This window comes from Aricia agestis, chromosome 22 (assembly GCF_905147365.1).
Source record: "Aricia agestis chromosome 22, ilAriAges1.1, whole genome shotgun sequence".
Classification (NCBI taxonomy): Eukaryota; Metazoa; Arthropoda; class Insecta; order Lepidoptera; family Lycaenidae; genus Aricia; species Aricia agestis.
Genome location: NC_056427.1, coordinates 4,952,319 through 4,975,585, shown reverse-complemented (window position 1 = coordinate 4,975,585; position 23,267 = coordinate 4,952,319). Strand labels below are relative to the sequence as shown.

At 37.6% G+C, this 23,267-nt stretch overlaps 1 protein-coding gene and 1 long non-coding RNA gene across 2 annotated transcripts in view; one reads left to right on the top strand and one right to left on the bottom strand.

Annotated features, from left to right (window-relative positions):
• LOC121737965 overlaps positions 1 to 23,267 on the top strand; it is a 380,295-nt gene that overhangs the window by 185,317 nt on the left and 171,711 nt on the right. The window lies entirely within an intron of this gene.
• The window catches only part of LOC121737959, a 33,142-nt gene that overhangs the window by 4,235 nt on the left and 5,640 nt on the right, over positions 1 to 23,267 (bottom strand). The window contains exons 2-5 of the mRNA XM_042129706.1: positions 5,884 to 5,993; positions 5,213 to 5,344; positions 4,689 to 4,805; positions 2,602 to 2,804 (exon numbers count right to left, since the gene is read on the bottom strand). Coding sequence (XP_041985640.1) covers positions 2,602 to 2,804; positions 4,689 to 4,805; positions 5,213 to 5,344; positions 5,884 to 5,993 — 562 coding nt within the window. The remainder of the gene's footprint in view (positions 1 to 2,601; positions 2,805 to 4,688; positions 4,806 to 5,212; positions 5,345 to 5,883; positions 5,994 to 23,267) is intronic.

Sequence of the window (23,267 nt, the reverse complement as noted above, 5' to 3'; positions counted from 1 at the left end):
AATGTGGGTAAGATAGATATAGGTCGGAAATTAGATGGGTCCGACTTACTACCAGATTTAAAAAGAGGTAAAACTTTACTGTGTTTCAATAGATCAGGAAATATGCCACTTTTAATACAATAATTAAAAATAGTCGCTAAGTAGGACGCAATAACATCGATTATAGATTTAATAACTTTCATTGATAGGCCCCACAAGTCGGTAGTGTTCTTAATATTTAATAAATTGAAAGTTTTTATAATGTCTTGAGGACCTAAGGTCCTCCTTTAAATCTAAAATCGATATCACATTCATTTACATTTTCTTTAAGTAACAATAGAGCATCATCAGGAGAGTCCTTTAAGTTTCTTGTAATCGAAACTGGAATGTCAGCAAAAATATTCTCAAAAGCAGTCGCAACATCATTGTCGGAAGTTATATTTTTATTATCTATATTTAATTTAAAATCTGAGTTGTGACTGGTGACTCTTCCAGTTTCACTTGCTATTATTTGCCATGTATATCTTTACTTTATTTATTTTTTACTTTCTTTACTTTATTTTTTGAATTCTTAATTTTATTTCTAATTTGAATAGATTTTGCAGCCCTACAAACTTGCTTAAATATTTTTGAATATAGTCTTACATAGTTTTTAAAGTGTTCACTTTGATTTACAGTTCTTTCATTATAAAGATCATACGATTTTAATCTTCTTTTCATAATACCTGTTGTAGCCCATTCACTAAATTTGCTCTTATTATTTTTGCCAACTGTTTTTGAGGTGAAGATAGTATCAAAATTGATTTTAATTAATTTAAAAAGTTTACCAAATGTCATATCTGGGCTATTATGATATTCTAAATTTCCAATCTTAGATATAATTTCACCCCTAAACTTCTCAATACGTTTATCATTAATTGGGATACAAGTATGTTTGTTTTTACATACTTTTTTGAAATTCTTGTTCATGGGGAAAATATCTCGCTGTCCACAGTGATCAGAGCTTAGTATGTTTATCATTTCTTTATTTAAGGGGTCTAAATTGGTAAAAATATTATCAATGCATGTAGCAGAGTTGCCACTGATCCTTGTGGGTTCAAAAAACAAGTATGTCAAATTATATGATTTTAACAAAGAAGTGAATCTAACAGTGGTCGAATTGTTGTCTAAAATATTTATATTAAAATCACCACAAAGTAAAATTTGTTTGTTAGATGCACTTATTTTTGTTAATAAAATCTCCATGTCCTTTTCAAATATATCATATAACCCTAATGGAGGCCTGTATACGCATATAATAATAAAGTTTCCCACCTCTATGCAGGCTATTTCTGTTGTTCGTTCTGTAGAGAGGCTCACTATGTCGTTACGTTCCTTATATTTTAAATTCTTGTTGATTAGTATGAGTGAACCACCTCTTATGGTTTTTTCTCTGCAGAAAGAACTAGCCAGCTGGTGCATACTAAAATTAAACATTATTTCTTTTTTTTTTAATACGTTTTTTTTTAATTGGGCACTGGGCAGATCTAGGTTAAAATTATCTCTAGGTAGGTAAGGTCTAACTGTATAGATGGGGCTTATTGCCCAAGGTACTGTTATCCCCCTCGTAATAAACAAGATAGATATAACTGAGGTTAATTTTATTAACACCGAACAGTGAAGGTTGACCGTGGAAAAAATAAGTAATTTATAATGTACTAAGTTGCATCGATTTAATAAGGATTTAATTATACTATTTGAAATTATAGAGAGTATTCATAAATACTCATTGGCTATTATCAGCTGACTAGGGGTAATTTTTTTTTATCATTGGTCCCTAGCGTCTAGCGACTTATTGGTGCCAAAACATGAATCATGCTTTTCACCTTATAAAAACGTAGCACTTACCACAGATAACGATAAGCGAACCAATTGAAGCTAATATTATTATCGATAAAACATTATCAGTAATTAAAAGATTGCACTACAAACTACGATATAATTTGCATTGTAACACGAGCCAAACCATTTTCGGCACTGTTTGATTTGGTATCATATTAAATTGGACCACCCAAGATGTTCTTGCTACTATTACTTAATATTATAACATATAAATATGCGACAAAAACAATTTAATCTGATATATCATCTGCCAATTCTGACGTACAGTTGATCATACTAGAAAATACCATCGGAATCGTACTTTTGCCTGCCCCCCCCCCCCCCTGCCCCTACCTGGGTACGCCCATGCCTGCAGCAAAAAATATTCTGTACCTACACTGGAATTCTATTGATAGGTACGGTAGTATATAGCGTAGGATAAGTTGAATATAACTGTTGCAAAACAACATACACTGAAATGTAACAAAGACACACAAACACTTCCTAGCTTTGTCCTAGTTTGTGGGAATGAATCAGTAAAACTCTGGAACGTACTGTCACCAGCAGTATTTCCGGATCTATACGACCTGCAAACCTTCAAGAAGAGAGCGTATTTCCTCTTCAAAGGCCGGCAACGCACCTGCTTCTTCATCATCTTCTGATCTTGCCAGTGTCCATGGACGACGTTAGTTGCTTTCCGTCATGTGACCCGTTTTATCGTTTACCCCCTAATTTTTCCACATTTTATCACCACATCCTTACCTATTATCCTCCTCGGCTAATTCAATAATTGTCTCCTCTGGGCAGTAGAAGGATTTCCCCACTGGTGTCGGGAACAGCAAAGCCCTGGGACCAGTAGTCAGGGTAACCTTTCGGCCCTGCTTCGCTGCGTGCTCCAGGATACGTGCACTGGAGTTGTAGGTGAGACGGATGTTGTCGGCATACCAGCGTTCGCCGCCTGGGGTCTGGAAGAGAGAAATAATGGAGTTACATAGAGAAAGATGGTGTGGCTGAGAGATGACGGACAGAACGTTTGAATGAGACACGTATAGAGGGACGGACAGACAGAACAGTCATCCAAAAGTCTTATCACATTTTCTATCATATTATGTTGTAGAGTGTAGACGAATAATACTTAGAGTTTCTCATGGGCAAAGTAAAAAGAGATGGACAAAAGGATAAAATTCGACGCTGTTCAGCATTCGTGTACTAACCCACAAAAAAATTCGCATTGAGTTATGAATGTAGTTATGTTCCTTAGATGATTTAGAACAAGACTGCATTCAAAATTTAGCAACAAAAAAATTGTGGGTTAGGACACTATTGCTTAACAGCAACCAATTTAATAAGATACGGTCTTTTCCATTCTCTCTTCTTGAATTCTTAATCAATTAATTAATTCATAAAATGGCGGTACAAATATTGCCACAATCCTGCATCGCGCTATCGAAGTTTTCTAAGTGCGTCAGTATATACAAGATGTTACAAAATTAAGTGATAATAGTTCAGGGTGTGTGTCCCTTACATAGAGTTCACTGTGAAAGACACATACATACCCTAAAGCATTATCACTTACTTTTGTTACACCCTATATACGAGAGCTGAAATCAATCACGTGGGTTTTGGCCTGACCGGGCATACCATCTCGTCGGAAGATCTTCCCTTGTGGTGTCCACGCATATTCCACAAATTCAATTCCGATGATTGTCTGTACCGGGCCTTGCTAGTCCACCAAAAGTTGCAAAATGCCACTGAAACTATCGGTGGTCTTGCGAGGCCAAGCACATTCTAGGACACTTCTTTATGGTCTTCCTCTTCGTTCTTAAAAATTTGCTTCGTCCAATTTTCGATCGACTCGATTCGATTCGATCGATCGATCGAATTTTATTTAAACACATTTAAAAGTGGAGAACCTAAAGATTAGGGTGGGTTGCACCAACTTACTTTAGCTATAACTGTTACTTTAACTATAACTACAATGCAAAATGTCAAATCTTTGGTTAAAGTCAAAAATGGACGCCATATTTAATTTCGAGCTCGAGCTCGACAAGGCTTTGAATGAACGTGGCGAAAAAAGGAACTAACGCTGTCATCATACAAAAACGGCATTTTTGACAGTTCTCCTTCATCAGCAGCGCCCCCGCCCACCTTCATTTGTCGGACCAGCTGTCATCTGTCAAATTGTATGATCAAAGTTAAGGTTACTGTAAAAGTTAGCCTTAACTATAACCATAACTTTGACCATAACTTTAACTTTAACCACGCCTCTGGTGCAACCCACCCTAAGGTATCAATTTTTTTTTAATTAATGAAATCCACAATTTAAAATTATAAAATAAAAAAACGCAATAATTCACAAAAGTTTTCAGGCAATAACGTTATAAGTTAATAACTAAAATTAAAATTACAAGTAACCAGCTAAAAACCGAGCTTTGTGAGCGCTCGCGTCGTTTTTCTGCGTTTTTTTTTTATATTTTAATAGTAACCAAACCTTGACTGACCGATAATAGCACATCTACATATAAATAAAAATTACTATGTTAAAGCACAAATTTTTCCGTAAAGTGTACCACAAAAGTGCTCATGGTTGTGGGATAGACTAGCTCTCGCTTCGCTCGCCCTGATAACATTTTTACGGGGACCTCTTTTATGTTTTTTCGCCAAAAATACATTATACTTAATGCTATAATGATGCAAAAATATATTTTTATATATTAAGATACAACTAACAATATCCTCCTCTTAATAATTATCTATTTACATTCTACAACTCGCTAATTAGACTCAGCTCACTGAGAGCTCCTTATTCCTAGTGATGTGCCATCACAATATCGATATCGACAATTTACCTTAGCGAATGTGATCTCGAGCGAAAACTCCTTGAAGGACAGCACTAGCACCTCCAAGTCGCTCTCCTTACACGCTCCGGCGACATTTGCGTTATTCGGCACGAATGTGTTAGCGTCCTGAAATTAAAACACAATAAATTATTAAAATAACACAGCTAAAATTTTTTACATATTGCCAAAACCGTGCGTTAAACTGAGTAAAAGTATAAAATTCTATAACCGAAGCAGTCCCTGGCAGTCCAGGCCTGGCGGATTTTTGAAATGTTGTATATTTATCGAATTATTAAGAAAAAACTAACTTGGCGATGATTCCGCGTCGTTCGTTTAGCCTATATTTTTTTCACCTAGCATATGAAAGACGGGCGTGTTTATTGTCAATATCACGCTTCAATTTTATTGCACAGTTTAATTAAACGCGCGCGATGTTCAAAATCAACCCTACACGGTCAATAATATTACGCAATATGTGATATTGCGCAATAAAATTGATCGTCTAGGGACCGGCTTAACAAATAACTGCTTACCGCTCTCTCATTCAGCTTAGTGAGGTAGGATATGTCGAGGAGGGCGTCGACAGTGAACAGTATACAGGTCTCCCCCCCACCACCCAGCAGCCGGTAGGTGGCCGTCATGAGACTCCGTTCCGTTGCTGGTTCCTGGAAGACGAGACAGAGAGAGTCAGTAAATCGAGCTGTTATGAGACTCGGCTCCGTTGCCGGTTTCTGGAAGATAAGAGAGAGTGTTATTAGAGCGAGAAAGTCGTGAACAAAACGTGGAAGATGAGAGACAGTTTTGAGCGAAATAGTCGTGAACAAAGAATGAAAAACTAAAGATTAAAATTGACAGCTGTCATGAGACATTGTTTGGTTGCCGGTTCCTGGAATCCTCTGGTTCCTCTTTTCGCCCTTATTATAAAGTTCCTTGTATAAAGTTAACTGAAAGAGATACTTTTGATTTCTATTATTCTATGGTAATATCTGCTAATGCAATTCTACGAATTCCTCAACGTCAACGTCATAAAGCCCTGGATACAATTAGTAAAAGAAAGGTAACTTTTCAGCTCTGCTACTTTCTCGTTGAACTTTATATAGGGGACACATACACACCCTAAAGTCTTTTAACACATGGTAAAATGGTAACGAAGCTAAGGTAATTTCTAATTGAAAATTCTAAATAAAAAAAAAACTATACTAACCGTGGACCCTCCAGGCATGATAGTCGTTTTGCTATACTTGGTGACTCTTGGCTTTCTCGTCGACGCCTGGCTCTCCAGTTGAAGACTTTGGACCGAACATAACACCAGAACTGCCAACACACACCACATATGTCAATATAACACCACCATCACGGAAAAACTAACTTAAACTTGACAAAAAAAACACTTGCTTATAGCCAAACAATTAGGAGAAATCAATTATGAATAAGAATAATTTATGATTAAGAACTAAATAAAAATGGAATAAACGGAAAGTAGAAATAAAATGAAAGAATTTTAACAAAGCGTTTGTAAGAATGGCCTATAAACGTCTCAGATTGTCTGCACTCAAAACGGTGATTACTTTAGTGATGTAACATGAACGCTGATGTCGATAAAAATAAAAAATAAATTAGTTGATTTGTAACTTAATATTATTTAAGTGCGTACCTATTTCTATCTGTCTTTTTTTTTATGAAATAAGGGGGCAAACGAGCAAACGGGTCACCTGATGGAAAGCAACTTCCGTCGCCCATGGACACTCGCAGCATCAGAAGAGCTGCAAGTGCGTTGCCAGCCTTTTAAGAGGGAATAGGGCAATAGGGGAGGGTAGGGAAGGGAAGGGAATAGTTGAGAGTAGGGAAGGGAATAGGGTAGGGGTAAGGGGATTGGGCCTCCGGTAAACTCACTCACTCGGCGAAACACAGCGCAAGCGCTGTTTCACGTCGGTTTTCTGTGAGAACGTGGTATTTATCCGGTCGAGCCGGCCCATTCGTGCCGAAGCATGGCTCTCCCACGTATAAACTATCTATATGTCTATTTCTCAGTCTGCTTTACTTTTAAAATAATATTTATTCATTTTTTATTCTATAATGATAAAGCCAATTTAAAACTAAATCGAAACAGCTGGATACGCACTCTTTACTAAAATATTATGTAGAGAAATAATGTCTTTATCCCAAATCCCTATATTAAATTGTAAGATATTACTTCAGTTCAATTCTGGTAAAATGAGACCAATCTAATAAAAATTGTAATAAGATTCGATCATAGACCAATATCCAATATGTGATACATTCTAATAATTGGCCAATTGGAATTTATTTAGAATTTAATATCATCACGTAATATAAAAATGTAATTTTGTTTGTAGTAATAGAAGTTACAGCTATATAATAATATGAATTATCCACAATAAAACTAAAATAAATCGGCCAATTTCAATTTTATCGCCACTATCAAAAAAGGAACATCACTAATACCATTAGAGACGGATATATAGTATATAGTAATTCTAGTTACTTGTGCTGATATAAATATTTGCACAAGTAACTAGATATATATTTACAAAAACCCATACTTCCATATGGTATGGAGGCATTTTGAGTCCCGGGAAAGGACATACGATCATTATCACGGACCAATATACGGTTTCCACACGATGAACATAGAGCAACGGAGTTGCGGGCGTCATCTAGTCGAAATATATCGATAAAGTAGGGCTTCTATTTAAATTTTATCGATACTAACAAACATGGTGACATCACTATTTTTATTAGAGTCGGAAAAATACGGGTCACGATTGTGCGAATGTATTATGCGTTCTATATTGTGTTTGAGACCTAAAGTCATCATCATGATGACGATGATGACATCATCACGGTCTTAAAAATACGTTTGGGCTGTGGCAACTGGCACTCAGGGATCGCCGCGAGAGATGGCGCAGTACCGACTTTTTACATGCCCATCCGACGCATGGATTACCCTTGTCAGATGACAAGGATGATTATGTTAGCAACTGATTTGTCGCGTTGGAAACATATTATTTCCAAGTTTGGTTAGGAGTTAGGACAATGCATGTTTATCTTCTGATTGACTGACAAGTAAGGCGATCCATGCGTCGGATGGGCATTGGGCATGTAAGAAGTCGGTCTTGCGCCTGATGTCTCGCCAGTCGTGATGGTCTTCCGTCTCACTTGGTCACTGGTTCCCAACCAGTGGTCCACAGGAGTCAGTGGACAACTGTGGTCCACTAGACGCGCGCTTACGTAGTCTACTTCTTATCTGTGCCGAATAACAGAAAAATTGCTCCAGTAGTTCGTGGGATAAGCCCTTTCAAATAATTTCCCCCGTTTTTTCCACATTTTCCTCTATTTCTTCGCTCCTATTAGTCTGAGCGTGATAAAATATAGCCTATAGACTTTCTCGATAAATGGGCTATCTAACACTGAAAGATTTTTTAAATAGGACCAGTAGTTTCTGAGATTAGTAGTCAAACAAAGAAACTAACAAACTCTTCCGCTTTATAATATTAAGTACAGATAAAATATCAAAGTTTTCTCTTTATGTAATTTCCTATTGAGTTTTTACTCCCCTCACAGAGTAAAAACTCTAGTCCGTACACTGTACAGTAGTAAACTAGAAAATTACATAAGGAGAAAACTTTGATATTTTAGTAGGACCGCTGCACTGTTCACAAGAAAAATAAAAATTGTGGTCCCCGACCAAGAAAAGTTTGAGAACCAATGCACTAGGTAATGACTTATGAGAGTAAAAGATCGCGTCATTAAAATTGGTAAGATACTTTATATTCCCTAAAAATGTACTGGCCATTTAGTCTAAACTTTTTCGTTGTCGCTTCGTTATAGAATCGCCGATCAGTGTATGGAATTGACATAAGCAATGACGTTGACGTTTGACTCATCTTATGTCAATTCCATACATTTTGATCGGCGGTTCTTATAAAAGAAGCGATAGAGAAAAGACCCCCCCCCCCCCCCCCCCCCGTTCCGAATTTTGGCGCAATGGCGTTGCGGGCGCGAATTCGTAAACCACAACCAGAGCAAAGATATAAAAATATTATTACGACCCAACCGAGAGTTTTAATCACAGAAGTATAAACATTAAATAAATTAATTTTAACACTTAATTTAAGTTATGTATTAAGTTTCGTCGAGGGAGAAAGTTCGAGTTCGACATAGTTACTATTATCACTGAGAGAATAAATAAAAATTAATTATAATTATTCCAAACTTAGAAATAATTCTTTAGTAGTATCCAAAATTGTGTGATCTTTGGAGCTCTTGTTTAAGAGCTCACCTGACTCTAAAAATCAAACATCGTCCCACGGACGTAAAAAAAGTACGGACGGATCGCCATTAAGAAATGAGTGAAGCACCCTTAATAAGCCCAGGCGATCATATGTACACATCTTGCACAAACACTCGCACTGTAATAAGCCGATCGTAACGCCATTACGCAATTAGACTGCATCGCAGTGACACGTCTTTGTCATTCATAAATAAAAATAAATATGCCATCTTGTGTTGTAAAATGGTGCAAGAACAATACAACCTTACACAAAAAACATCAAAGAATAATATTTCATAGGTAAGATAACATATTTTTAAAGTATTTTGATAAAATAATGTAAATATTAATTCAACTTCAACAGGTCAGTAATGTCCATAACAAAGTGGAGAAATTTTCCCCAAACCGGGGAAAATTTTAAATTATTTTTAAATAATCAAATAATTAATTTTATTGTCTTTTATTAGTGTCATGTAAGTATTTAGCATACTATTGACCAGTAATTAGGCAGGAATACAATAATAGGGGTGTAGACAGTAAACGAAATCTAATACAAATTATTGTTTTTTTGAGAGTTTGTATTATAGAATTACCGAAAATGGACATATTTTAATAACTTTATAATATTTTTTATATTTAATAAGTGATTTTTTTAATTGAAATAAGAGTGTATTTATTTTTTATACATATTTTAGGTCTAACAAATACTTATGTACTATCAGAGAAGTTGATTCCTATGCAAATCGGGGACATAAGTAGTTTGGTTGCGTTACGTCAAACCCAGCTGACAGATCACAATTAACATTGAATTGACATAAGTATTCGACCAAATAATATATAAATTCGTCTGTCAATTGCATAGGAATCAACTTCCTTGATGGTACATCTGTAAAATAAATATATTTCCTAAAATAGTCTACACCCCTATTAATTTCTTAATTTACAAAAGTGGATATAATTATTGTTGTTTGACGACCTCTGTGGCTCAGTGGGTGGGCTGTCGGTGGCTCAAGCCGGGGGTCGCGGGTTCGAATCCTGCCGACGGAACAAAAAGTTTTCAAAGTTCCAGGGTCATGGGTGTGTATTAAATATGTGTATCATATAATAAAAATCTTAAATATATGTATAGTAAAACAGTATTAAATATATTTCCGTTGTCTGGTACCCGTAACACAAGTCCTTCAGGTACTTAGCACGGGGTCAGACTGACGTGGTGTGAAGCGTCCATAGATAAAATTGTTATCTTAGATTTCCTTCAGTAGTAGGGGAGGGAAGGTGCTATTGGTGTAGTCACCCGAGCGTCATTGAGACCTAGTAGGAATGAAAATATTGAATGGACCTCTAGACCAGGAATAAATTTAACACCATGTTAGGTGATTTGATTTGACGTTAGCGCATGGTAGAACTCTCGATAGCTCAAACAGGCCGTTAACTGATTTAACAAGCCATTATTTATTTAACATTACTTGATTGTTTGATGAAACGGGTTACGGGACTTAAGTATCTTATATCTTTTCGTATACAGGTTTCTTATATAGGTTTCGGGGGCGATAAATCTGTCTAGCTAGGAATTATTTTTAGAAAATGTCATTTTATTCGTGTTTTATCGAATACCGAGAAAAGCACGGTCAAATAGCTAGTAATAATTTTATTATTGTAAATGTTTGTACATAATCATTATTACTAATAATGTTATGAAAATAATATACTTCTCTGTTCGTAATATGTGTTTTTTTTTCTATCTATAGTGTCATAAAAATAATATTTTCATTATAACATCTTTAACAACCGCTTACATTTCTGATTTCTGAAGCGAAAAAACATAAAAATATGTTTAAGTATAAAAAATAACATTTTACTTGTCTGACAAAGTAGGGAAATTTTACAAATTTATGATTTATATGGCAACCCTCATATCACGCACACGTCCTACATGGGCGGCCATAACTAGGCTTCACTCGTGATTAGAGAAGGTTACGTCCGTACTTTTTTTATGTCCGTGCATCGTCCTTCTCTCTTCACACTCACGCCCGTCTTTCATATGCCAGGTGAAAAAGGACGGCGCGGAATCATCGCCGAGTTAGTTTTACTTGAATAAAAGACGAACTATAATGATTATGAAAAAAGTGTTTTGAGCAAATTTAGGTTTTATCAATACCTTTTTAGATATTAAAAAATATTAAAGAAAAGACAGCAAACTTCAAAGATCCAAGCAAAAATGTGTCTAAAACAAGGTTTTTTGTAAAAAAGAAACTATCGAGCATTTTTTGAGTAATCGTGTTTTCGTCTTGAGCATTTAATCTTCATGAACTGAAGTTACTTGTGTCAAAAAATCAGTTTTCTAGACCTTACAGATTTTGAGATCTTAAAGCAATGATATTCTATGTTACTAACGTAACTAGATTGGAAGTTTACGGTAGCAACGCGTTGCCACTTCGAAGATGCCTGCAGGCATATCTCACATACATAATGACATAACGAATATATGACTTGACATTGTCTTTTGAACAAAAAAGTGGTTACGCATTTCTGAGAATCTTGTAAGACATTGCTACTCTAGTATTTTAGAAACTCATTGTCTTAAAGTATGTAGTCAAGTTAGGGTCATATGGGCTCTTAAGCAGTAGATGACGCCCGCAACATTCGTTAATCGCGCGTGAACCGTACATTTTTACGGGATAAAAGTATCCTATCTCCCTTTCCAGGACAGACATAATATCGCATTTATAATATTATGTATATGTGAGTGCAAAATAAAGTTTGTCTGTCCCTCTATTACCTCTAGCGTGAAAGGACGTAGGATAGTTTTTGATGCGTATGGCAAACATTACACGGTACTCGGTAGGTTTTGCTGTCAGTTTTACCACAGTCATGACTGTGACTGATGCATAACCTGTCGTGTAATGCAGTGACTGATGGTTGCATGAAGTTGATTGACGAAAATTTGGATATGGCGTGAAACAACGCTTGCGCTGTGTTTCGCCGAGTGAGTGAGTTTACCAGAGGCCCAATCCCCTACCCTATTCCCTTCCCTACCCTCCACTATTCCCTTCCCTTCCCATCCCTACCCTCCCCTATTATCTCTTAAAAGGACGGCAACGCACCTGCAGCTCTTCTGATGCTGCGAGTGTCCATGGGCGACGGAAGTTGCTTTCCATCAGGTGACCCGTTTGCTCGTTTGCCCCCTTATTTAAAAAAAAAAATTAGGAAAAAATTAGAAACGTATGTACGTACGTACGTACCTTTGAAAATTTTGGCTTTGACTGACATAAAACTGAAGAGAATTGAGTGACCGTCTAATACCATTCATCAGTCCATCAGTCACCATCAGTCAAACATAATTCATGATTGACGGAATTGACTGTCGCTTGTATGATCGTATAATGGATGCCTAAAAATGTACGGTTCCCGCGCAATAACCGAATTTTGATGCAAGAAGTCCTTTCGCCGTGTAAAAATGTTTAGTGAAAATTCTTTTGTTTTGCCCCTTTACTAATAAATTAGTAAGGGGGCAAAACAAAAGAATTTTCACTCCTATAAAAGCACAAAGGGAGTTTTATTCGACAACTTTTAATTACTAGTTCTAGTGTCGAACAATACTTTGATGAAATAATGTTTAGTACTAAAAATAATTTTGACCCTGGGGGCGAAAAATTATGATCTTGACCTCCATTTTTATAAGAATTAAGATCTAATAAAATATTTTTGAAGTGACTTCTTTAGCAGCGATAACAATTATTCGTAAGATGGATGGAGTGTACCTATGCAGTGTGCAAATTGCAAATTGCAATATTACCTTCTCTTTCTACTTCGCGGCTAATATGTGAGCCTGATTATACTGTTTCTTTTCACTTCTACCGGCATTCCCAGAGTGCAAGCCGTGCTTTCTCACGACTCACGAGTTTTCGATCATATCACGTGTCCTGATTGATATTTTTTACTCATCATAAAAAAGTTTACAACGCCGCTAAAGAGGTATTCACTAGAACTTAACCCTTCTTCTGGTGCAATCGGTTATAATCTTCAATCGTTTTTCCCCTAAAGATTACGATCTGAAATTTCGGTTCTTTACAGATTTGCGGGACGGTCCCTTATCTTAGAATCTATATCTTAATTATTTCTATTATCTTTTATTTAAATGATAAAGTTTTTAATATATAAACATAGACTATAGAGTGTTATACTAAATTATATTCAAGTTTTGCAACATCAACAACAATCAACATGAGGACCATCGTTCTTTGCTCAGCCTTTCTGCTCCTGGCAGCTTTTGTGCAGAGTGTACCTATTGGTAAGTAACATCAAATATTATTTAAAAAATATTTTTTTCAAGGAAAAAAAGTGACAAAGTTAATGGAGTTAAAGAATATTATGTGGTATCGAAAAATATTTTGATGTCCATCATCTCCCATAGTATTTGTAGGAAAGGCACTGTTAATGTAGGGCAGACATAATATTATGATCCTTCTAGGACGTACCGAGAAATAATGTAAAATTAACATTTATGGACCCCAAATTCCTGGACCAATTTATATTTTTTTTTTAAATGAAATAAGGGGGCAAACGAGCAAACGGGTCACCTGATGGAAAGCAACTTCCGTCGCCCATGGACACTCGCAGCTTCAGAAGAGCTGCATGTGCATTGCCGGCCTTTTAAGAGGGAATAGGGTAATAGGGGAGGGTAGGGATGGGAAGGGAAGGGAATATGGGAGGGTAGGGAAGGGAATAGGGTAGGGGATTGGGCCTCCGGTAAACTCACTCACTCGGCGAAACACAGCACAAGCGCTGTTTCACGCCGATTTTCTGTGGGAACGTGGTATTTCTCCGGTCGAGCCGGCCCATTTGTGCCGAAGCATGGCTCTCCCACGTATAAAATTTGGCACAGACTCAGACCAGCGTAAAGGCCACAGACATAGATCAAGATTAAGAAGATCTTGCTCTATGTCTGTGGTATAGGCTTCATTTTGGCAAAATGTATGGTTCCTTCAACAGTTTTCGAAGGTTTTTTCATATTTTTAGATGACGCTCGCCACTCCGTTGCGCCAAAATTCGTTTATCGCTCGGGAACCGTACATTTCTCCGGGATAAATAGTATCTCCATATTCAGCAAAATCGGTTCAGCGGTTTGGGCATGAGGTCGTAACAGATAGACAGACACACTCACTTCTACATTTATAAAAAACTTGAGAGGTGTCAAGGGACACCCGGATGGAACGAATTTATTTCTTATGTACAAAAAAACTGTATATACTCAAAAAAATCGTCACTACACCACACTTTTCAATGCAAATGCAAAGACGAAACACGACACAAAAAGTGTCGTTACAAATTTTCGTCTTAATTTTTTTCTGTCTAGCCCCCTTTCGCAGCGCGCGATAAGGAACTTCGTTCTAATATTACTAATTAGTATGGATGTCTTTTCAGACGATGGCCTAGGCAACACTCTCATCTTACCAGTACCTCAAGACGGCAGAAGCAGCATTGGCGTTGGATTCTGCATGAATCACGCATGTCAGAACACCTGTGTAAACCTGGGCTTCAGGTTCGGAATATGCACTAGCGCTTCTACGTGTACCTGCTACCGATAAATTCGCCAAGGATAATTATTTTTCAGAATAATTTAAAATGTTTTGATTAATTTTTTTTTTATTAAAAATACTGTCTATGGTTGAATCGTTTTTGAGTTTTAATATTTGCCTACTTTCGACTTTTTCGGTTGTTTTCTAGAGGCCGTGGTCGTGGGTAAATTACCCCTTTAGCCAAGATGTCTTCTTTATCGCTTCTTTAAATAATTGCTGATCAAAATGTATGCAGTTGACATTTACGCGTGTTGAAGTTTGACTCGTCTAATGTTAATTCCATACATTTTGATCGGCAGCGGCCATTTTATCCTCGCTGAGCCTGTAGTTTTTTCTTTATCGCTTCTTTATAGAAATAAAGAAGCGATAAAGAAAAAACTACAGGCTCAGCGAGGATAAAATAGTCGCTTTGGAGAATCATATAATGAATCATAATATTACGATTAATTTAAAAAAAAACGCAAAATGGTCACTCTACTTGCAATTCATGTCTAGCAATTCGTACTAATATTTGACATTCGTCAGTTTGACAGTTTTGACAATTCATTTTCTGAATTGATTTGAGAGGAATTGCAAAATGTGACCATTTTAGGTCCGCAGGTGACAAACTTCCAATTTACTGAACCATAGACCTTTAAACCTATACTGAACTAATTTAACAATCTTAAGATTTTCGGATTTAGTCGTAAAACTAATCTATAACTAAATCTGAAAATGCTTAAATTGGAGAATATCCGGCTTTAACATTTCCGGCCAAATTGGCCTGTCCGACCAGGTAATTGTAGTAATGTGCCAGCCCTGGTCATACTAATCTCAAGAATTCCCTAGTTAATAACAATAGGAAAATGTCAGGCTTAATTTCCTGCCAAATTGGCCTGTCTGACCATATTGTTGTAACCTGTTAATGCCAACAGCCAGCCCAGGAATGGCAATCTCAAGACTCAAGAGATCCCTGTTAATGTCAATAGGAAAATGTCCGGCTTAATTTCCTGCCAAATTGGCATTTCTGTCCAGCTAATTGTAGTAAGGTGCCTTGGGCATGCCTAGGGTTGCCATCCGTCTGGATTTCCCCGGATTTGTCCTAGTTTAAAGGGCGTCCGGGGTGCGTCCGGCCGGTTTTTTGAAAAGCGTCCGGGTGAAATCCAAACACTTTTGATGAGATAAATTTAACTTTTAAGTCATGCAGCAATATACGAAAGATAAACACTCGCTAAGCATACACACGGTTTCCTGCACGGACTTTAGGTAGTCAGATTTTTACAAATTCTTGTTGGAAAAGCAAAAATTGGCAAGACGTTATCGTAAATACTGTTATAGGTGTCCGGGAAATAACCACATTTCGGCCAAATGTCCGGGAATTTTGTCGTGCCTGACCGGCGAAGGGAATTTGGGTGATGGCAACCCTAGGCATGCCAATTCCAGAAGCGCTTCAATGACGCGTGCTACGAACCTGGAGGCCTACTAGGAAACCGTTTTGGAACTCAAACAATCGTACGAAAATTCTGCGTCCTACTGTAACAAACGTGAAATGACGTTGTTAGAGCAGGACGCGGCATTCTCGTCCGATTGTTTGAGTCTCAAAACAGTTTCATAGTAGCCCTACTGATTGGAAATTCGCACTAGCTAGTGTACCATGATTTCTAGAGCTTGTCCTACTTAAAATGACACGTCCTTCTCTCATATTTTATTTTATTAGATTTTATTAGACGCGGGAGAGCCATGCTTCGGCACGAATGGGCCGGATCGACCGGAGAAATACCACGTTCTCACAGATAAACCGGCGTGAAACAGCGCTTGCGCTGTGTTTCGTCGAGTGAGTGAGTTTACCGGAGGTCCAATCCCCTCCCCTATTCCCTTCCAATTCCTACCCTCCCCTATTACCCTACTCCCTCTAGAAGGGCCGGCAGCGCGCCTGCGGCTCTTCTGGTGCTGCGAGTGTACATGGGCGGCGGAGGTTGCTTTCCATCAGGTGACCCGTTTGCTCGTTTCGATATCGAGCAAAAAAGCCAAAAAATCACGTTTGTTGCATGGGAGCTGGGAGCCCCCCTTAAATATTTTTTTTTTGTTTTTATTATAAATTGTTGTTATAGCGGCAACAGAAATACACAATCTGTGAAAATTTCAGAAGTGGAGACAGACAGACGAACAGACGGACAGACATCGAAGTCTCAGTAATAGGGTCCCGTTGTTACCCTTTGGGTACGGAAACCTAAAAACAACATTTTATTAAAAATTCTATAATTTTCTCGTTAGTAGCAACCCTAGCTTGATGTGCTAATCACAGGTATGACGTCATCATAAAAAGTTTATTAACTTTTAGCACGTTTTGTTTAGTAGTCACGTAATACTACCTATCCACAAAGGTAGAAATTCAAATTGACCTTTAGTTGAAAAATCTATCACTTATTCAGAAGTCGTAGGTAGACGTCATATTTCATTTGGTGACCTTTCATAGAGCTTGTTATGTTAAATATTCATTCTATATTCGTCATTTCTACCTAATAATAATAATAATACCCCCCACACCGATTTCGGTGACGGTGGCTCGTTTCATTGAAACCAAGCCAGGTACGCAGTACACAAGATCATTCTCTATTCCTTCACTCTCATAACCCAGTGGGACGGAAGACCGACACGACTGGCGAGAGATCAGGCGCAGGACCGACTTTTTAAAAGCTTTTATTTAACTTGCTCTATGTATGTTACGGTGGAATTTTGGAACTCAATTTTGAAGTAGATATATTTAACCGATTGAGCTGAAATTTTGCATATACGTTTAGTTTGGATGACCATGTGGTATGTGACATCACTCTAAATCCAATATGGCCGACCATCCATGATGGCGAAATAGTTATTTTCTATGCAGTCTTACAATATGGATATTAAATGAAAGGGTTTTTTGTAAACGTAACTCGAAAAAGAATGCAATGTCATTCTATATCCAAAATGGCGGCGCATCCAAGATAGGGGAATAGTTATTTTTAATGCACTACTGCAATATGGGTATCAAATGAAAGAGCTCATTGAGAGTATCATGAAAACGAATGTATTGTCATTCAACATCCAATATGGCGGCTCATCCAAGACACGGGAATACATAGTTATTTTTAATGCCTTTCTGCAATATGAGTATCAAATGAAAGGGCTCATTGAGAGTAACTCGGAAACGAATGTAATGTCATTCTACATACAAAAAGGACGCTCATCCAAGATAGGGGAATAGTTATTTTTGAAGCACTTCCGCAATAATATGGGTATCAAATAAAAGGGCTCAGTGAGCGTCGTTGTGTCGTGTCGTGTCATGTCGTGACGTGACGTGTCGTGACGTGTCGTGTCGTGTCGTGTCGTGTCGTGTCGTGTCGTGTCTAGGGTTCCCAACCCTCCCGGATTGCCCGGGAGACTCCAGTAATAATGCTTAACCTCCCGTCCTCCCGGAGAACGATAATTTCTCCGGTTAAATTAAAAAACTAATAATTATTATTGCATAGTTAGTGAAAAATTGTAAGATGAAGTTAGATTGGACAATCATATTATCTGTTTGAAGAAAATCGCTTGGATTATCTCTGGGCTTACTAATGACTTCATATGAAAGAGAGAAAAAATGGTCCTGTGGTTCTGAGACTATGTTCTTTCTCTACCCCCCCCCGTACAATTCTCCCGGGTTGGTCCTTTCAAGAGTTGGCAACCCTAGTCGTGTCGTGTCGTGAGTCGTGACGTGGGGTGACTTGACGTGACGTGTCGTGTCGTGTCGTAATTTGACGTGACGTGTCGTGTCGTGTCGTAATTTGACGTGACGTGTCGTGTCGTGTCGTGTCGTGTCGTATCGTATCGTGTCGTATCGTGTCATGTCATGTTTTGTCAAGTCAAATCCAGTCTGGTTTTAGATACATTTAGTTAAGTGAAATTTAAATTTTAGTCACGTACAAATAAACGGAACATTTAAACAACTCGCTAGATATAGACACGGTTTTGTCACTGATTAAAATCAAGACTTAAGTTAATCCGATTTTAAAAAATTCTCGAAACAAAACAAAACTAAAAACAGACTAAGAAATTTACCCAGAGATATCTAAAAAACAAAAAATAAATTATATTCAAAAAACTTTTTGAAAAAAAGCTTTTATTCAAAAAACACTCATAAAAGACGAAAATAAATTTCTCCTTGAAATGTTTATTAAGGTATAACCTCAATATACTGTACAATTTGCATAATAAGAAAAGCTTGTCGCGAAACTTAACGATCTGTCAGTATTTAATAAATGTATTGAAATAAAAAATATAATATCAAATTAATCTTAATTAAATTGGTACCTACTAGTTTATTCACAAATCGCGCGACAAGCTTTTCTTATCATGCAAATTGTACAGTAGGTATATTGAGGTTATACCTTAATAAACATTTCAAGGAGAAATTTATTTTCGTCTTTTATGAGTGTTTTTAGAATAAAAGCTTTTTTTCAAAAAGTTTTTTGAATATAATTTATTACATGCCCATCCGACGCATGGATCATCTTACTTGTCAGACAATCAGGTGATCAGCCGGCATCGTCCTAACCAAACTTGGAAATACATAACATGTTTCCAACGCGGGAATCGAACCCACGACCTTCGAGTCGAGAGCCACGCTCTTAACCACTAGACCACGGAGGCGGCGTCGATTTCTACCTAACTACATATTTTAGGTAGAAAATAACATTTATTAAAAAAAAGTCTATAAATTTCTCGTTTGTGACAGCCCTACCTTCGTGTCAATTTCAGGGGATACGCTTCAATGACGTCATATTAAGTTTGGTGACCTTTCGCAGAGATTCCATTACGTTATATTCTATACATTTCGATAAATATTTGTTACGCAATATTTATCGAAATGTATAGAATATAATTATATGATAATACTATAAGGTGTGTATGACGTTACATGTGTGTCCCTCGATATATTAGACTTTTGCTACATTGTATAGAGCATCACCTGATTGTCTGACAAGTAACGTGGGAGAGCCATGCTTCGGCACGCATGGGCCGGCTCAGCCGGAGAAATACCACGTTCTCACAGAAAACCGGCGTGAAACAGCGCTTGCGCTGTTTCACGCCGAGTGAGTGAGTTTACCGGAGGCCCAATCCCCTACCCTATTCCCTTCCCTACCCTCCCCTATTCCCTTCCCTTCCCTATTTCCCTATTCCTTCTTGAAAGGCCGGCAACGCACCTGCAGCTCTTCTGGTGCTGCGAGTGTCCATGGGCGACGGAAGTTGGTATCCGTTTGCTCGTTTGCCCCCTCATTTCATAAAAAAAAATAGAACAATGCGAATATTATAGAAAATCATTTGTAACTACTCAGAACATTTTAAGGAATATATTAAACAAACTTATCCTGTGGGGTAGGAGAAGAAAAAAATATTTATTTAGCATTCAGAGAAGACCGGCATTAGAAATGTATATTTCCTCCGAAAAGATTTTAAAGAATATCCACTCTATGATATAAAGCCAGTAAAAACTAGAACAGTATCTAGAAAAAGTTATCTAGTCCATGGATTTTTATCTCAACTCATCTAACTTATTCTAGTCACGTAGGGAACTAGTTTACAGAAGCATGTAGATTCCAGATTAATGTAGATTCCAGATCGTGAGGAGTTTCAGAATACGTTTCAATTCGTTTCGAAATGAAGACATGACATAATGCAATTCAAAATTGACACGACCTTTTTATCGGGTTTCAATTCTATAGTTTCTAAACAATAATTGTGACTTAAATGTTATAAGAACAAATTAAGCAATTTTAAAAACTTTTAGGGTGGGTTGCACCATCTTACTTATAACTATAAGTTATAACTGTAACTTTAACAATAACTACAATGCAAAATGTCAAATCTTTGGTTAAAAAAAAGTGTGTCTTTGGCAAAAGTCGAAGTTGGAGGTGTTAGGTTTATTTTCGTTACGGAATTTCTTTATCCAGCGTCGTGCTCAAAGCCCGCGATAAAACCTAGGCAATTGCAATAGATCAAAATTGGTCAAACCGTTTGGATTAAATACGAGTACACACACACATTTGTGTCTATGTTCGTATTTACGTCTCTGTGTGTGTTTACAGAGAGAGAGAGAGTTAGACAGACAGACAGACGCGAAAAAATATTTAGTACTAGATGACGTCCGCAACTCCGTTGCGTCAAAATTCGTGTATTGCGCGGGAACTGTACATTTTTCCGGGATAAAAAGTATCCTATATCCTTTCCTGGGACTCAAAGTATCCCCATACCAAATTTCAGCAAAATCCGTTCAGAGATTTTGGCGTCAAGAGGTAACAGACAGACAGACAGACAGACAGACAGACGGACGGACAGACAGATACACTTTCGCATTTATAATATTAGTAGTTGTATATAGTTCTATTATATTTTATTTTTTTTATTAAATAAGGGGGCAAACGAGCAAACGGGTCACCTGATGGTAAGCAACTACCGTCGCCCATGGACACTCGCAACATCAGAAGAGCTGCAGGTGCGTTGCCGGCCTTTTAAGAGGGTATACGCTCTTTTCTTGAAGGTTTGCAGGTCGTATCGGTCCGGAAATACTGCTGGTGACAGTTCATTCCAGAGTTTTACAGTGCGCGGCAGAAAGTTACGCGAAAAACGCACTGTGGAAGACTGCCACTCATCAAGGTGATGAGGATGGTATGTTTTTCGCGTGGGACGATAGCGAAAAGTTGCAGGTGGTATGACACCCCTCTTTACGTCGGAAGTTATAAATGAATGGAAACCAAATATTATCTATTTCCGTATTTGGCAGGCTGTATAAAGGTTTTCGTGTGGGTTTCGTTTGTGGCTATTTGAAATCTTCGTGGGAGTTATAGCGTATGAATGACCGAAGCACCTGTTTTATTTGAGTTTCGATTCTAGAAAATACTTTAATCATCATCAGCCAGACGAGAACCTAGATTTTGAAGGAGGATTATAAATCTTTACTCATCCATATATCATCCATAGCCAATATATCCATACTATGCTAATATTAAAAATGTGAATGTTTATTTATCTATCTGTATGTCCGTGTGTCTGTCTGTCTGTTACCTCTTTACGCCCAAACCGCTGAACCGATTTTGCTGGGTATGGAGATACTTTGAGTCCCAGGAAAGGCTATAGGATTTTTATCCCGGAAAAATGTACGGTTCCCGAGCAATAAACTAATTTTGGCGCAACAGAGTTGCGGGCATGATTTATCTCTCAGTCTTATCATAATTGCGTGAGTGTCTGTCTGTTACCTCTTTACGCCTAAACCGCTGAATCAATTAACTCAAAAGTCATTACTACATACCAAATAGACATTTGGTATGTAATTATTTGATACGTGGGAGAGCCATGCTTCGGCACGAATGGGCCGGCTCGACTGGAGAAATACCACGTTCTCACAGAAAACCGGCGTGAAACAGCGCTTGCGCTGTGTTTCGCTGAGTGAGTGAGTTTACCTAAGGCCCAATTCCCTTTCCTATCCTCCCCTATTCCTTTCCCTTCCCATCCCTACCCTCCCCTATTACCCTATTCCCTCTTAAAAGGCGGGCAACGCACCTGCAGCTCTTCTGATGCTGCCAGTGTCCATGGGCGACGGAAGTTGCTTTCCATCAGGTGACCCGTTTGCTCGTTTGCTCCCTTCTTTCATTAAAAAATAAAAAATTAATCTGGGTAACCAATTTTATATTTAAAATACAAATCAATTTCCAATTTTGTTACTCTTGCAGTAGCTCGAGAACAGCGGGGCTAAAATGGTCGCTTTGGAGAATCATAATATGAATCATGATATGATTATTTTTTTTTAAATCGCGTAGTGCAATTCTGCTTGCAATTCATGTCTAGCGTCAGTTTGACAGTTTTGACAATTCATTTGCTGAATCGATTGAGAGGAATTTCTAAATGTGACCATTTTAGCCCCGCTGTTGAACCGATTTGGCTAATTTCAGTGTTGAAATATTCTTGGAAGTCCAGGAAAGGTCCAGAAAGGAGGGAAGTGATATGAAGTTTACCGGATCATAATATCTATGGACGCTTCACACCACGTCAGTTTGGCCCCGTGGTAAGTACCTGAAGGACTTGTGTTACGAGTACCAGACAACGGAAATATATTTAATACTGTTATACTATACATTTATTTAAGATTTTTATTATATGATACACATATTTAATACACATCCATGACCCAGGAACTTTGAAAACTTTTTGTTCCGTCGGCGGGATTAGAACCCGCGACCCCCGGCTTGAGCTACCAATAGCCCACCGTCATTATTTAATACATTTCCTAGCAGATATCTATTTTAATTTAAAAAAAAACTTATGTCTAAAGTTGAATAATACTAGCTAAAATCCGAGCTTTGTGAGGGCTCGCGTCGTCACACCTTGACTGACTGATGATAACACATCTATTTGTCATCATTAGTAATGAGCAAAACATTTTAAAAAAATCACGTTTGTTGTATGGGAGCCCCCCTTAAATATTAAATTTATTTTATTTTTAGTATTTGTCGTTTTAGCGGCAACAGATATACATAATTTGTGAAAATTTCAACTCTCTAGCTATTACCGTTCTTGAGTTACAGCCTGGAGACAGACAGACAGACATCGAAGTCTCTGTAATAGGGTCCCGTTTTACGGAACCCTAATTACTATGTTAAAGCACAAATCAATAGGCGTGATAGTTTTTCCGTAAAGTGTACCACAAAATGTTCACGTTGT